We start from the raw sequence: 16487 nt of genomic DNA, 5'->3' as shown, positions 1-16487 counted from the left end.
TTAAGAACACATTCTTATTTTCAATGACGGCCTATGAACGGTGGGTTAACTGCCTTGTTCAGGGGCAGAACGACAGACTTTTACCTTGTCAGCTCGGGGATTCGTTTTTGCAACCTTCCGGTTACTAGTCCAACGCTCTAACCATTGCACTCCACAAGGAGCGTGCGTGGCAGGCTGACTACCTGTTACGCGAGGGCAGCAAGAAGCCAAGGTAAGTTGCTAGCTAGCATTAAATTTATCTTATAAAAAACAATCAATTTTAACATAATCACTAGTTAACTACACATGGTTGATGATATTACTAGTTTATCTAGCGTGTCCTGCGTTGCATATAATCGATGCGCCTACTTCGCCAAACGGGTGATGATTTAACAAGCGCATTAGCAAAAAAAGCACTGTTGTTGCACCAAAATACCTAACCATAAACATCAATGCCTTTCTTTAAAATCAATACACAAGTATATATTTTTAAACCTGCATATTTAGTTAATATTGCCTGCTAACATGAATTTCTTATAATTAGGGAAATTGTGTCACTTCTCTTGCGTTCCGTGCAAGCAGTCAGGGTATATGCAGCAGTTTGGGCCGCCTGGCTCATTGCAAACTGTGTGAAGTCCATTTATTCCTAACAAAGGCTGTAATTAATTTGCCAGAATTGTACATAATTATGACATAACATTGAAGGTTGTACAACGTAACAGCAATATTTAGACTTAGGGATGCCATCCGTTAGATAAAATACGGAACCGTTCCGTATTTTATTTCACTGAAAGAATAAACGTTTTGTTTTCGAAATGATAGTTTCCAGATTCAACCATTTTAATGACCAAAGGCTCGTATTTCTGTATGTTATAATTAAGTCTATGATTTGATAGAGCAGTCTGACTGAGCGATGGTAGGCAGCAGCAGGCTCGTAAGCATTCATTCAAACAGCACTTTCGTGCGTTTGCCAGCAGCTATTGCGCTGTTTATGACTTCAAGCCTATCATCTCCCGAGATTAGGCTGGTGTAACCGATGTGAAATGGCTAGCTAGTTAGCGGGGTGCGCGCTAATAGCGTTTCAAACGTCACTCGCTCAGACTTGGAGTAGTTGTTCCCCTTGCTCTGCATGGGTAACGCTGCTTTGAGGGTGGCTGTTGTCGATGTGTTCCTGGTTCGAGCCCAGGTAGGGGCGAGGAGAGGGACGGAAGCTATACTGTTACACTGGCAATACTAAAGTGCCTATAAGAACATCCAATAGTCAAAGGTATATGAAATACAAATCGTATAGAGAGAAATAGTACTATAATTCCTATAATAACTACAACCTAAAACTTCTTACCTGGGAATATTGAAGACTCATGTTAAAAGGAACCACCAGCTTTCATATGTTCTCATGTTCTGAGCAAGGAACTTAAACGTTAGCTGTCTTACATGGCACATATTGCACTTTTACTTTCTTCTCCAACACTTTGTTTTTGCATTATTTAAACCAAATTGAACCCGTTTCATTATTTATTTGAGGCTAAATTGATTTTATTGATGTATTATATTAGGTTAAAATAAGTGTTCATTCAGTATTGTTGTAATTGTCATTATTACAAATAAATATACAAAAAAAAAAAAAACGGTATCGGCGTTAAATTCATAATCGGTCGACCTCTAGAACAAACAGCCTGTCCCACGGTTGGGTAAATAAAGTTCGTAGTCAAAGCAAGCAGGAGTCAAAATTAACAAGCTTTTTTTATTTTATATATATATATATATATATATATATATATATATATATAACACAACTTGGGGCTAGCCATTGTAAGTTCAGAGTCACTCGCCCCAAAAGTGTGTGCTGGAGGCGAGCGAAAGCTCGGGAGAGGGAGTGTGGTGGAGGTAGGTACCTGTACCAGACAGGGGGAGACAGGCCAGGGCAGACAGTGAACAGATCACCAGGTATAATCCAAGCAGCAGTGCAGCAGGCAACGGGAGCAAGTGTCACACCCACTTGGGAGAAGCTCTTATATCTGAAGGCAGATTTCTTGTATTAAATGCCTGTGGATAGTATTTGAACAGAAGGAGGGGGCTTCAAAGGGGGCTTGAAAGACTCCTGCCACTTGTTGGGCCTAAACACCTTTCACTTCACACCTCAGTGCTAATTGAAGTTGCATCTGGTCTGTCCTAGCAAGCCTGGCAGCTTTAACTCAGCATTCAGTCCCCATAAAGTAAAATATGCCATTGTAATGTACTTTATTTTTATTCTTGGCTTTCAAAATAGCATCAGACCAAACACTACTCACTCAGTTCCAGGTTAGATGGTGTCCTCAGGTCTCTGCTGTTTGTTTACTAGAGCACCCTCTAATGCTTGGAAAAAGGAAACTTTGGTAGCACTACTCTCGCAGGTTAATTAAGTTTATCTAACTCCAAATCTATCCTTTTCTAAAAAACATGTTGAAAAATGTGAGCGCTCACATTGAATGCTTTGTGCTTTGTCAATATGGGGTATTGTGTGTAGATTGATGGTAACAATTTAATCAATTTTAGAATAAGCCTGTAACGTAACAAAACGTGGAAAGGTCAAGGGGTCTGACTACTTTACGAATACACTGTAAATCTGAACACACTACCAGACCTTTAACAATTTTATTTAATTATGCTTTCCTGTGGATAGTCTCACAATCCTACCACCAAAAGGACAAACCGCACGGACAACTAGTACGATAAAATGTAATTACATTCAACATTCTGGCTTGTAGGTGTCATGGGAAGAAACTTTACAGATTCAAACTCTCATTTCTGCCAGACATAATTCAACGCCGGGTTTCCAGGCAAGCAGACAACAAGCTTGTATCCAGCCAAGGTGACGTTGGGTACCGCAAATTTCACCGCCTAAAGTAAACGATTGTCGAAGATCCTGGCAAAGGTAAAGTTAGTCAGTCTAGGAGATTGTCAACCTTGGATATGTTGTCACTATGTTATCGACTAGTTTGTCAACTTGCCACTGAGTAACGTTAGTGGCTAACGTAGCTAACGTTAGCAAGCGTTTAAGTTTCAACAATTGTATAATTTAGATAAAGCTACATAGTTAGCTAACGTTTACTAGCCCAGGTATGAACGTTATCGCGAACACTTGGTTCTCAATATCACCAATATTACAGGAAGGGCTGTGGAACATGCACGTTTTAATTGGGTCTGTGGTGTGGGGCTGGTACGCAGTGCATGGCTTGGAAACTCACCTCACTCCCGCTTGAGTAGAAACCCGCGTCGCTCTGGCGCCTATGTTTCTCAGCAATCCCGAGTAAGCGTAGCAGTGACGGGTCCTCGCACAACGTTAGTTCAATGTTGATTGGCCTCGGGCCTCCAGTGATTACCTCTCCACCTTCAGTGTCCAATCGTCCCCGCTGCGGACGTTTCTCAGACCGTAGCCGACTACGAGATGTCCATGGCCGGCCCGGGAAACGAGACCGGGCCACGACCGGAGTGTTAAAGCCAGTCACATTAGCAGGATATGTTAATCCCCCTCCCGATGCCGCCATTATTCACTTGCTGCTACTACAACAACAACGACGGTGGTGGTACGCTGTTGCTTTGTGGTAAAACAAGATGGAAAGGCGCGAGATAGGAAGGAAATACCGTTGCATCATGGGAAAACGAGTTTGTTGTATTTCATAATTCTGAGCGTCCTTTCGAGTGTTTGTGAATGTGAATGAGTACATACATAGACAGATTGTTTTATTCGTGTTTTATATTTCAATGAATAGAAAATAATTCAAATGAAATCAAATTAACATAAATTATAGTAAAATAATATCTAAAAATGTTATTCTTCAGTCCACTTACAGTAAATGTTTGTAACTTTGAGCCTTTTTCCCTTCTGCCCACTTGTTCCTCTCCTATTGACCATAATATGTATGTATATACACTGAACAAAAATATAAACGCAACATGTAAGGTGTTCGTTTCATGAGCTAAAATAAAAGATCCCAGAAATGTTCCATATGCATAAAATGCTTATTTCTCTCAAATGTTGTGCACACATTTGTTTACATCCCTGTTGGTGACCATTTATCCTTCTCTTGCCAAGATAATCCATCCACCTAACAGGTATGATATATCAAGATGATTAAACAGCATTACCATTACACAGGTGCACCTTGTGCTGGGGACAATAAAAGGCCACTATCAAATGTGCAGTTTTGTCAGACAACACAGATGTCTCAAGTTTTGGGGGACCGTGCAATTGGCATGGTGACTGCAGGAATGTCCACCAGAGCTGTTGCCAGAGAATGTAATGTTAATTTCTCTAACATAGCCACCTCCATTGTGTATGGCGTTGTGTGAGCGGTTTGCTGATGTCAGCGTCGTGAACAGTGCCCCATGGTGGCGGTGGGGTTATGGTATGGCAAGGCATAAGCTACAGACAAACACAATTGCGTTTTATCGATGGCAATTTGAATGCACAAAAATACAGTGACAAGATCCTGAGGCCCATATTTTTTAAGATATCTGTGACCAACAGATGCATATCTGTATTCCCAGTCATGTGAAATCCATAGATTAAGGCCAAATTAATATATTTAAATTAACTGATTTCCTCATGAACTGGAACTCAGTAAAATCTTTGAAATTGGTGCATGTTGAGTTTATATTTTTGTTCAGTATAAAATTGTGCAGGTAACCACAGATTCTTATTTGAAATGACAACTATAAGCAGTGAGCACAGCAATGATATAAAATACCCACAAAAAAATCTGTCTTTCCATCTCTCTCTGCACTCCTTCTCCATGATGCTCATTTTCATTTGACTCACCACCTGCCAATATTCATGGACTATTTTTGTATAGTGACTTCTCCAAAGCATCCATCTCCTTCAGCAGCACCATCCCTATTTCTTTGCTGCTCCTCTACATCTCCAGGCTGGCTTTGACCCATTCCTCCTTAGCCCATCTCCTCTCCAATTAGCCAGGTTAAGCTCCAGCTCACGCTTTAGCTCGGTCAAGGTGTTATTCTCATCCTTACTCCCCTTCTCCACTACAAGCTTTTGCCTTTGAGGCTGTTATTCTCTATCCCTTTGTCTTTCTACCTCCTTGACCTCTTCTCATATTTTCCTGCCACAAGCCTTTGGATTTCCTCCTCATTCTTCCCATCTATCCTCACTAGCTCCTTCTGCCACAACAAACCCAAATGAATGGAAAAGATAAGCACCATACAATCATTCAGTGCTTATAGTTTCCATTCATTTCAGGGTGACATTTCCCGTAACCTTAAATTCACATTGATTACAGACTGCAATTGAAATCACTCCTTAGTTTAATGCCATTACTATTTCATTGTGGATGAAAAAAAGTACAAGATCACCTGAATACAACAATGACATCCTTTACGGAACAATGGATTCCCCAGACCAATATAAATTTACATGATCAGAAGATGCCTTGACAGGAACAAACTAAATTATGAGTGGAATGGTACACCATAAAACCCATTGATTACCTACTAAAATCAATACTATAAGTTACAAAAACTTCTCACATTTGAGGCAAATCGTTAGACTAGCTCTACATCCATAATATGAATACAGAATTATAATTTTTTAAAGGTGTTGGCAATATGGAAACAAATAGATTCCCACTCTGGGGGGCAGTTGTAATTCACAATTATGTACACATCTGTATAAAGGGTTTTATACACAGTACATTTTGTTGTTTTTCTAAAAGCCCTTTAAAATAACCACGAACAATCTAATGATCCAACTGAGTGCTTTTGTGTATGGTATGTCACATATTCCAAACCCCCATCTTGAACATAAAAAACCCACCCACATCAAGGCCTGTTTTACCCCAAATTATATTTTCAAAACCCGAAACCATCCATTACATTTTCATGATGATATTCCCTTTCCCGAGATTATCTCTTTTCTTTGTCTGTTGCCTCTTCTCCCTCAGTGTGTGTCTTCTGGTGTGCCTTTAGGTTGCTCTCCCGACTAAAGCTCTTGCCGCAGGTGGGGCAGTTGTGTCGGCCAGAGCTGTGAGCCCTGGCCATGTGGGCTTTGAGCTGCTCCAGCCGGGCATAGCTCTCTTCACACTCAGAGCAGGGGTGAGCCTTGCGAAGTTGAGGCGGCCGCCCGTGCTTCTCCTTCTTGTGGGCCCGGAGAAGGGCAACAGAGGAGAAGGTGAGGTCACACTCAGCTTCAGGACAGGGAATTTGGAGCTCCTCCTTAGGGGGTCGCCCCGGTCCTTTCCCTCTTTTTGCCACAGACTCGTCTCCCCCCTCCTCAGCTTCTCCGCTCTTCTCTCCGTTTGCTGCCTCAGCCACTTTCTTGGGAGGTCGGCCACGTTTTTTGGCCGGGACCTTTGCATCGCAATGCTGATCACCCGCAAAGTTCTCCTGATGCAGCACAAGATCCACCTCCGCCTCAAACCCGCGGCCACACTTGCCACAACGGTGAGTCTTGGTGTCATCATCCTCCTCTTCCAGTGGCTGGGGGTGCTGGGTGAGGCGGTGGGTGCGTAACTGGTTTGGGCCCCGGAATACCATGCCACATTCCTTGCACACACACTGCCGCTCCTTGCACAGCTGTCGCCGGTGGAGTGTCAACTATGAGAGACAGAAACAAAATTATAAGAGGCTTAGGGCATCTTGAGGAAACAAACTTGGTGACTTGGTCCCCATTGGACAACAGAAGGCAGATGCACTACAGAGCACCTGCCTAGCCACTGGTTCTTTATCTTTATTCCCATTAGCTGATGCCATGACCACAGCTAATATTGCTGGGGTCCTAATATCTAATGGAGAGACTATGTAAACATAACTGGTACCGTAGATCTGTCTGCATTCTATGGGATGCGTGAGATAATGAGAAGCACTAATACATTCTGGGTCTTGTGTTTTCGTCACTGATTATTTGGATGCATCAGGATTGGGCGAAGGCAGTGCTTAACTCTTGACAATCATGGGAATTGGCCTATATGGACAGGGCTAAATTCAAATGTTTCTTACAGAAGAAATGTAAAAAGTTATATAGGGAAATTATTAGACCAAAGCTGATAACAGTTCAAGACTGAATCCAAACATTACACTTGATTGTATGTGCATTTTACATTTACTGTACTTTTCACTGCATTTGTTAATAACAAAATCTGAAAATACTCTGGATACATTCAGTAACATAAGAATATTCCTGCATTTACAATTGTTTGAATGAGAGGAATAACTGCAGTCTCCAAGTGGCCACACACCTAAATGTGCACAGTTCCTAAGTCATTTCAAGCCGTTTGAAGAGACTCAAATCCATTTTTTTTGCATATCCGATTCAAATCTGTTATTTTTCCTGCAGTCTGAAAAAGCTAAAGGCCACATTTCAAACCACCTTCATAGGTGGTTTGAAGTCAGATACAAATCCGATACCTGGCCATGCGACTTGTGACTGAACGGTCAAATCTGATTTATTTGCTGTCAAGTGGTTTTTGGACTCATTTGGCATTTCTTGTTGCTTGCTAGCTACTCTGTTGAGTTTGACAAGAACATGGAGGTTGTAGCTAACTAGCTTGTTAATTGTTTACAAACAAAATGAGTGAATGTGCTAGACAGCTGAACAGCTACCTAGCTATAGCTGACTGCTGTGACTAGCCAAAAATTACTCCTTCTGAAAGTTGTATCATCTTATCATTTGAGGCTTTAAAAAGTGTTCTTACACTATAATTTTGAACATTCAAAGCAACCGGGAAAAGTTCCATGGCAGGCATTGTTGCTACATAACTTCTGAGTGATAGGAAGCACGAGCACCACCACCAATCTGCCTACACCACTGTACTATGACAACAAGTGTAGCCATGACAGCAAATGACTGATGCCTGAACACATACAGTGGGGAGAACAAGTATTTGATACACTGCCGATTTTGCAAGTTTTCCTACTTACAAAGCATGTAGAGGTCTGTAATTTTTATCATAGGTACACTTCAACTGTGAGAGACGGAATCTAAAACAAAAATCCAGAAAATCACATTGTATGATTTTTAAGTAATTAATTTGCATTTTATTGCATGACATAAGTATTTGATACATCAGAAAAGCAGAACTTAATATTTGGTACAGAAACCTTTGTTTGCAATTACAGAGATCATACGTTTCCTGTAGTTCTTGACTAGGTTTGCACACACTGCAGCAGGGATTTTGGCCCACTCCTCCCTACAGATCTTCTCCAGATCCTTCAGGTTTCGGGGCTGTCGCTGGGCAATACGGACTTTCAGCTCCCTCCAAAGATTTTCTATTGGGTTCAGGTCTGGAGACTGGCTAGGCCACTCCAGGACCTTGAGATGCTTCTTACGGAGCCACTCCTTAGTTGCCATGGCTGTGTGTTTCGTGTCGTTGTCATGCTGGAAGACCCAGCCACGACCCATCTTCAATGCTCTTACTGAGGGAAGGAGGTTGTTGGCCAAGATCTCGCGATACATGGCCCCATCCATCCTCCCCTCAATACGGTGCAGTCGTCCTGTCCCCTTTGCAGAAAAGCATCCCCAAAGAATGATGTTTCCACCTCCATGCTTCACGGTTGGGATGGTGTTCTTGGGGTTGTACTCATACTTCTTCTTCCTCCAAACACGGCGAGTGGAGTTAGACCAAAAAGCTCTATTTTTGTCTCATCAGACCACATGACCTTCTCCCATTCCTCCTCTGGATCATCCAGATGGTCATTGGCAAACTTCAGACAGGCCTGGACATGCACTGGCTTAAGCAGGGGGACCTTGCGTGCGCTGCAGGATTTTAATCCATGACGGCGTAGTGTGTTACTAATGGTTTTCTTTGAGACTGTGGTCCCAGCTCTCTTCAGGTCATTGACCAGGTCCTGCCGTGTAGTTCTGGGCTGATCCCTCACCTTCCTCATGATCATTGATGCCCCACGAGGTGAAATCTTGCATGGAGCCCCAGACCGAGGGTGATTGACCGTCATCTTGAACTTCTTCCATTTTCTAATAATTGCGCCAACAGATTGTTTCCTTCTCACCAAGCTGCTTGCCTATTGTCCTGTAGCCCATCCCAGCCTTGTGCAGGTCTACAATTTTATCCCTGATGTCCTTACACAGCTCTCTGGTCTTGGCCATTGTGGAGAGGTTGGAATCTGTTTGATTGAGTGTGTGGACAGGTGTCTTTTATACAGGTAACGAGTTCAAACAGGTGCAGTTAATACAGGTAATGAGTGGAGAACAGGAGGGCTTCTTAAAGAAAAACTAACAGGTCTGTGAGAGCCGGAATTCTTACTGGTTGGTAGGTGATCAAATACTTATGTCATGCAATAAAATGCAAATTAATTATTTAAAAATCATACAATGTGATTTTCTGGATTTTTGTTTTAGATTCCGTCTCTCACAGTTGAAGTGTACCTATGATAAAAATTACAGACCTCTACATGCTTTGTAAGTAGGAAAACCTGCAAAATCGGCAGTGTATCAAATACTTGTTCTCCCCACTGTACGTCTGATTTGGTCACTTGTAACTTGCTGTTTGGACAGTCAGTATTCCAAAACAGAATTTGAAAAACAAAACTTATTTGAGCAGTGTGCACAAGGCTAAAGAAGAGTCTTCAAATATAAGGTGCTTGAGATGAGCACACTTGTAGTTGTTTGGAACAGCCCTGCATCCCCACCATCGCACAATTACTGTTGTTTACACAATCCACAAACGGCCCATTTTAAATTGTAATCTGGGTCAGGTGGGCATCATTTGAAAGGTTGTTTGAAAGGTTGTTCCAACATGTATTTTTTTATGTAACCTTTATTTAAATAGGCAAGTCAGTTAAGAACAAATTCTTATTTACAATGACGGCCTACCTTGTTCAGGGGCAGAACGACAGATTTTTACCTTGTCAGCTCGGGGATTCGATCAGGCAACCTTTCGGTTACTGGCCCAACGCTCTAACCACTAGGCTACCTGCCGCCCCATGACTAGCTAAGTTATAAGTGTTAGGTTTTCACAAGGCAATTCAGCAAAACAGATCAGAATTTTGGTGCGCTTAGAAAGGAGTCATGAGTGCCTTCAGATGCGTGTTCTGCAGTGAATTTTCTTCACAATAGACAAACATAGGCTCATTCTATTCAGAACAACCCAGGTTGACACCATGTCATCTTGTAACTGTACATAAAACAGTGATTATAAACAATGACACTGTATATGACAGGAGTTTTGTGATATGGAAATGTGATATGCACATTTGGACTTTTGGGCTTGTATGACATCAGTGGTATTTATTTTAATCTTCAATGTCTCATCTTTCAAAATACATTGAGTCTTCTTCATATTTATAGAATTCCCTCAAACAATTATTATTATTTTTTTTAATCAGCAAAAGTTACCCAATTAGCAGGAAGGACGGGGGCAACTTCTTGCCGCATGCGGTGCTGAAGTTCAGAACGGCTGTCAGTCAAAAGCCATACAGCACCTTGAAGCTATAAGCATACAGCACTGTTTATAGCTTATCAGTGCCCAAATCTGCCATTTTCAACCCGAGTACGGGTATAAAAGGGTTAAATGACTTTGCTTTGATGGATGATAAACACAGGTGAAAATATCAGAAGGGAGGGCTTTGGCTAAGAGTTTCCTTTTGCGAGGGTGGAGACGTCGCAAACCGGAAATCTCAACTTCTTACACGTTTACCCCCAAAACCTATTCGAGCATCTGACCAAATTTGGAACGATTTTAGTTCTGGGGTAACTGAGATTACTGGGGTCCTTTCACACAACTAAAAGTCATTAGAGACAAAAGACTTTACTACTTTCATTGAAAGACCGTTGTCTCACCTCAGAGAAGGTCCGGAAGCTTCCCTGGCAGTGGGGGCAGCGGAAGGGCTTGTCTTCCAGGCTGTGTGAGGTCTGGTGCTGTGTCAGCTCCTCAGAGGAGGAGAAGGTACGATCGCACACATAACAGGTGAACAGCGTATCGGTCTGCAAAATAACACAAAACAGCAAATAATTAAGTGTTAGAGGTAATGTACATCATTATATATGCTGTGCATATAGGGCTACAGCATCCTGCTGCTAAGCTGTGTGCTTTGCAGCTCCGGGGTGAAGTTTCCCATAGGTACACCATACAGATTTACGATCAGCTCCCCTGCCCTCCACAATTATTATTTGACCCTGCTGGTCATTTATGAACATTTGAACATCTTGGCCATGTTCTGTTATAATCTCCACTCGGCACAGCCAGAAGAGGACTGGCCACCCCTCATAGCCTGGTTCATCTCTAGGTTTCTTCCTAGGTTCTGGCCTTTCTAGGGAGTTTTTCCTAGCCACCATGCTTCTACACCTGCATTGCTTGCTGTCTGGGGTTTTAGGGTGGGTTTCTGTACAGCACTTTGTGACAAAAGCTGATGTAAGAAGGGCTTTATAAATACATTTGATTGAAATTTGATTGAATTCTAAACTTAACCATTACTAAAGAAAATCAAAAAAATTACCCAAGATCAGCATCTAGGGGCAATTTCACCCTACTCCTGCAATGCATCTTGCATTTCTTTTATCCATTCCGTACCTGTTGGAGTGACTGCTTGTATTCCTCACGATGGCTCTTTCTCATGTGCCTCTCCTTGGCCTTGGCATTACAAAATGTAATGAAGCATTGAAAACACTGTAGGCTGTCATGCTGATCTGCAATAAAAGGAGAGGAGATACTGCACTTGAAATTCAAACACATTAACAACTATCTGTAATCACTATCAAACGCTCCCGAAAACACTTCTGTGAGCAGGCCTTTAAATCGACCTGGCCCGGGTATCCTGGAAGGATATTGACCTCATCCCGTCAGTAGAGGAAGCTTGGTTGTTCTTTAAAAGTAATTTCCTCACCATCTTAAATAAGCATGCCCCTTTCAAAAAATGTAGAACTAAGAACAGATATAGCCCTTGGTTAACTCCAGACCTGACTGCCCTCGACCAGCACAAAAACACCCTGTGGCGGACTGCACTAGCATCGAATAGTCCCTGCGATATGCAACTTTTCAGGGATGTCAGGAACTAATATACACAGTCAGTTAGGAAAGCAAAGGCTAGCATTTTGCAGAAATCAAACAGAAATTTGCATCCTGTAGCTCTAACTCCAAAAAGTTCTGGGACACTGTATAGTCCATGGAGAATAAGAGCACCTCCTCCCAGCTGCACACTGCACTGAGGCTAGGAAACACTCACCAACGATAAATCCACTATAATCGAGAATTTCAATAAGCATTTCTCTACGGCTGGCCATGCTTTCCTCCTGGCTACCCCAACCCCGGCCAACAGCTCCGCACCCCCCGCAGCGACTTGCCCAAGCCTCCCCAACTTCTCCTTCACCCAAATCCAGATAGCTGATGTTCTGAAAGAGCTGCAAAACCTGGACCCGTACAAATCAGCAGGGCTAGACAATCTGGACCCTCGCTTTCTAAAATTATTCGCCACCATTGTTGCAAGTCTGTTCAACCTCTCTTTCGTATCGTCCGAGATTCATAAAGATTGGAAAGCTGCCGCGGTCATCCCCCTCTTCAAAGGGGGAGACACTCTAGACCCAAACTGTTACAGAACTATATCCATCCTGCCCTGCCTTTCTAAACTCTTCGAAAGCCAAGTTAACAAACAGATCACTGACCATTTCGAATCCCACCGTACCTTCTCCGCTGTGCAATCTGGTTTCCGAGCTGGTAACGCTCAAGGTACTAAACGATATCATAACCGCCATTGATAAAAGACAGTACTGTGCAGCCATCTTCATCGACCTGGCCAAGGCTTTCGACTCTGTCAATCACCGTATTCTTATCGGCAGACTCAACAGCCTTGGTTTCTCAAATGACTGCCTCGCCTGGTTCACCAACTACTTCTCTGATAGAGTTCAGGTTGTCAAATCGGAGGGCCTGTTGTCCGGACCTCTGGCAGTCTATGGGGGTACCACAGGGTTCAATTCTCGGGCCGACTCTTTTCTCTGTATATATCAATGATGTCGCTCCTGCTGCGGGTGATTCCTTGATCCACTTCTACGCAGACGACACCATTCTGTACACATCTGGCACTTCTTTGGACAGTGTTAACAAACCTCCAAACGAGCTTCAATGCCATACTCCTTCCGTGGCCTCCATCTGCTCTTAAACGCAAGTAAAACTAAATGCATGCTCTTCAACCGATCGCTGCCTGCACCCGACCGCCCAATTAGCATCACTACTCTGGACAGTTCTGACTTAGGTATTTGTAGTTGTCCACATATTCTAGGTGTCTGGCTAGACTGTAAACTCTCCTTCAATACTCATATTAAGCATCTCCAATCCAAAATTAAATCTAGAATCAGCTTCCTATTTCGCAACAAAGCCTCCTTCACTCATGCTGCCAAACATACCCTCGTAAAACTGACTATCCTACCGATCCTCGACTTCGGCGATGTCATTTACAAAATAGCCTCCAACACTCTACTCAGACAACTGGATGCAGTCTATCACAGTGCCATCCGTTTTTTTACCAAAGCCCCATATACCACCCACCACTGCGATCTGTATGCTCTTGTCGGCTGGCCCTCGCTACATATTTGTCACCAGACCCACTGGCTCCAGGTCATCTATAAGTCTTTGCTAGCTAAAGCTCCTCCTTATCTCAGCTCACTGGTCATCATAACAACACCCACCCGTAGCACGCGCTCCAGCAGGTATATTTCACTGGTCACCCCCAAAGCCAATTCCTCCTTTGACCGCTTTTCCTTCCAGTTCTCTGCTGCCAATGACTGGAACAAATTTATAAAAATAAATAAAAAATAAATAAAATAAAAATCGCTGAAGTTGGAAACGTATATCTCCCTCACTAGCTTTAAGCATCAGCTATCCGAGCAGCTTACCGATCGCTGCAGCTGTACACAGCCCATCTGTAAATAGCCCATCCAACTACCTACCTCATCCCCATATTGTTTTAATTTACTTTTTTGCACACCAGTATTTCTACTTGCACATCATCATCTGCACATCTATCACTCCAGTGTTAATTTGCTAAATTGTAATTACTTCGCTACTATTGGCCTATTTATTGCCTTACCTCCTTACTCCATTTGCACACACTGTATATAGATTTTTCTATTGTGTTATTGACTGTTCTTTTGTTTATCCCATGTGTAACTGTGTTGTTTTTTTGTCCCACTGCTTTGCTTTATCTTGGCCAGGTCGCAGTTTCAAATGAGAACTGGTTAAATAAAAGGTGAAAAAATATGTATATATATAAAAATATATATATATACACAAATGTGTGCTTACAGGGTTGGATAGCAGGAACAGTCTGTGGCTTGATGGTGGACGCTGTGGCACTGGTCATCACCTCTTCCCCCAGAACGACCTGCTCTATGTCCAACATAACATTACCCAACTCCATTGACGTCTGAATCCACCCAGCAATGCAAACACAAGTTTACATAGGGCTGTAACAAAAATATAGGCATCATCGGATGTGGGAATAAATTCATATTTTCAGCATTGTCTTATTTTTCTAATGTTAATTGGCAACTAATAGCAAGCCAATGTGAACCTGTGTGTATGTTTCGATAACTAACGTTAATTAGGTAACGTAGCCAGCAACAACCAACAAAATGCGCCGTGGATCAAATGATTGAGGAACTTGATGAATGATTATTTAGTATGCTAGCTAGCTAGGAAGGCTGGCGGGCTTAGCCTTTGCCACCAGATAGACGTTTTACAGAACAGAAAAATGCATTGATAACCACCCAGAAAAACTACAAATATAAGAAAGCAAATAACGTTATATATTTAGCCAGGCAATGCAGAAAACAGGGAGGGGGAAATTCAAACTGGAACTAAAGCATACATTTTCCGCAAAAATTATGAAATTGCATTTGCTATATTGTTGCATTCGGTTTTCATGCAAATTTATTTATATAATTTGGGATTGCACACTAAAATCCAAGGCAAAATCTATGTAAACATTTATACGTAAGCTAGCTAGTTAGCTTCAACCGTTGCTTACCCAAAGTGTCCAATGAAATGAAGTCTTTGTGTGAACTCTTGACCTATATCACGTGACACTGGATCTTACGGGCTTGGCAAATCACTGCAAGTTGAGAGACTGGGTGGGAGAAAAACCCTTAATATCCAAGTTGCCTCGATTTGACTATGCATATTCATGACATGAGGCTAGTAGCATAGCGTCTCTGTCTATTGAATACAGGCAGTTGAAGTCAACAACCTTCATCGAATATTCTAAACAAGATTACAATAATGAGATGTATCGTGGTAGCCAGGTGGTACGCAGGACTTGTTCATTCTGCAGAACAGCAATGTTGGCATATATGCCTACAGGAGGGAGCTGTTGAGGATGGATGGTTTATCGGTGACTGTTGCCTACTCATTTGTCTTAAAGCAACTAACGTTACCTCATCATCTCTTTGTAGCGTTGTTTTTATAGCTTGAGCCAAATAAATGCTTTTGGTTGTACTCAATCTCTGACACTAGCACTTCTATTTCAGTCTCTTTTTTTCTCTTAGCAGTTGTAGGTTGCGACGTTGTATATTCCCCACGCGCTTTAAAGGGATGATTTTTACCATGTATGGTTCATTAGATGAATTTCGAAACGTAAATACACAAGGTCTTGCACCAAGGCTGAGAACTGAGGCTGAGAATAATTGGTATTTATCAATGGTTATCTCCTACAGGTGTGCTTATATTGTTTGATAAATCACACTTACAGATCACGAAGTCAGCTAATTTCCAAGCCATTCATATGCAAATCCGTTTGATTCAAACACTGGCTTGTCTGGCTGTCATGTTTTTATTTTAACCTGCCATTCCCCTATCTACACTGAAATAATCTCAAATGAAATTTTATTTGTCACATACACATGGTTAGCAGATGTTAATGCGAGTGTAGCGAAATGCTTGTGCTTCTAGTTCCGACCATGCAGTAATATCTAACAAGTAATCTAACAATTTCACAACAGCTACCTCATACACACAAGTGTAAAGGAATGAATAAGAATATGTACATAAAAATATATGGATGAGCGATGGCCGAATGGCATAGGCAAGATGCAGTAGATGGTATAGAGTACAGTATATACATATGAGATGAGTAATGTAGGGTATGTACACATTATATAAAGTGGCATTGTTTAAAGTGGCTAGTGATACATGTATTACATCCAATTTTTAATTATTAAAGTGGCTAGAGATTTGAGTCAGTATGTTGGCAGCAGCCACTCAATGTTAGTGATGGCTGTTTAACAGTCTGATGGCCTTGAGATAGAAGCTGTTTTTCAGTCTCTCAGTCCCAGCTTTGATGCACCTGTACTGACCTTGCCTTCTGGATGATAGCAGGGTGAACAGGCAGTGGCTCGGGTGATTGTTGTCCTTGATGAACTTTTTGGCCTTCCTGTGACATCGGGTGGTGTAGGTGTCCTGGAGGGCAGGTAGTTTGCCCCCGGTGATGCGTTGTGCAGATCTCACTACCCTCTGGAGAGCCTTACGGTTGTGGGCGGAGCAGTTGCCGTACCAGGCGGTGATACAGCCCGACAG

The 16487-nt window shown here is 42.3% G+C and overlaps 2 protein-coding genes across 10 annotated transcripts in view; both read right to left on the bottom strand.

Moving 5' to 3' along the window:
- The window catches only part of LOC139559086 (histone-lysine N-methyltransferase 2B-like), an 82444-nt gene extending 78862 nt beyond the window's left edge, over positions 1-3582 (bottom strand). For 4 of the 8 annotated variants that reach the window (XR_011671684.1, XM_071374782.1, XM_071374787.1 and 1 more), the window contains exon 1: positions 3207-3581. Coding sequence is in view for 7 of the 8 variants with exons in the window: in XM_071374782.1 (XP_071230883.1) it covers positions 3207-3506 (300 nt within the window). In the remaining variant the exon portion in view is untranslated. Of the gene's footprint in view, positions 1-3206 lie in introns of all 8 variants that reach the window. The other 4 variants (XM_071374783.1, XM_071374788.1, XM_071374789.1 and 1 more) reach the window with 2 other exon arrangements.
- Positions 3583-5262: 1680 nt separating this feature from the next.
- Positions 5263-15451, bottom strand: LOC139559087 (zinc finger protein 182-like). 2 transcript variants are annotated; one of them, XM_071374791.1, is made up of 6 exons: positions 15350-15451; positions 14944-15042; positions 14220-14380; positions 11496-11611; positions 10766-10909; positions 5263-6567 (listed from the first exon to the last, which is right to left on the bottom strand). In XM_071374791.1, exons 3-6 carry the CDS (start codon positions 14332-14334, stop codon positions 5878-5880), a joined length of 1065 nt encoding a protein of 354 aa, XP_071230892.1. In that variant the 5' UTR covers positions 14335-14380; positions 14944-15042; positions 15350-15451; the 3' UTR covers positions 5263-5877. The 2 variants fall into 2 exon arrangements, with proteins under 2 accessions (XP_071230892.1, XP_071230891.1); XM_071374790.1 differs by lacking the exon at positions 15350-15451 and having other exon boundaries at positions 14944-15049.
- Positions 15452-16487: the final 1036 nt, after the last annotated feature.

Source organism: Salvelinus alpinus, chromosome 29 (genome assembly GCF_045679555.1).
Source record: "Salvelinus alpinus chromosome 29, SLU_Salpinus.1, whole genome shotgun sequence".
NCBI classification, from domain to species: domain Eukaryota; kingdom Metazoa; phylum Chordata; class Actinopteri; order Salmoniformes; family Salmonidae; genus Salvelinus; species Salvelinus alpinus.
This window is presented reverse-complemented; position numbering and strand designations above follow the sequence as displayed.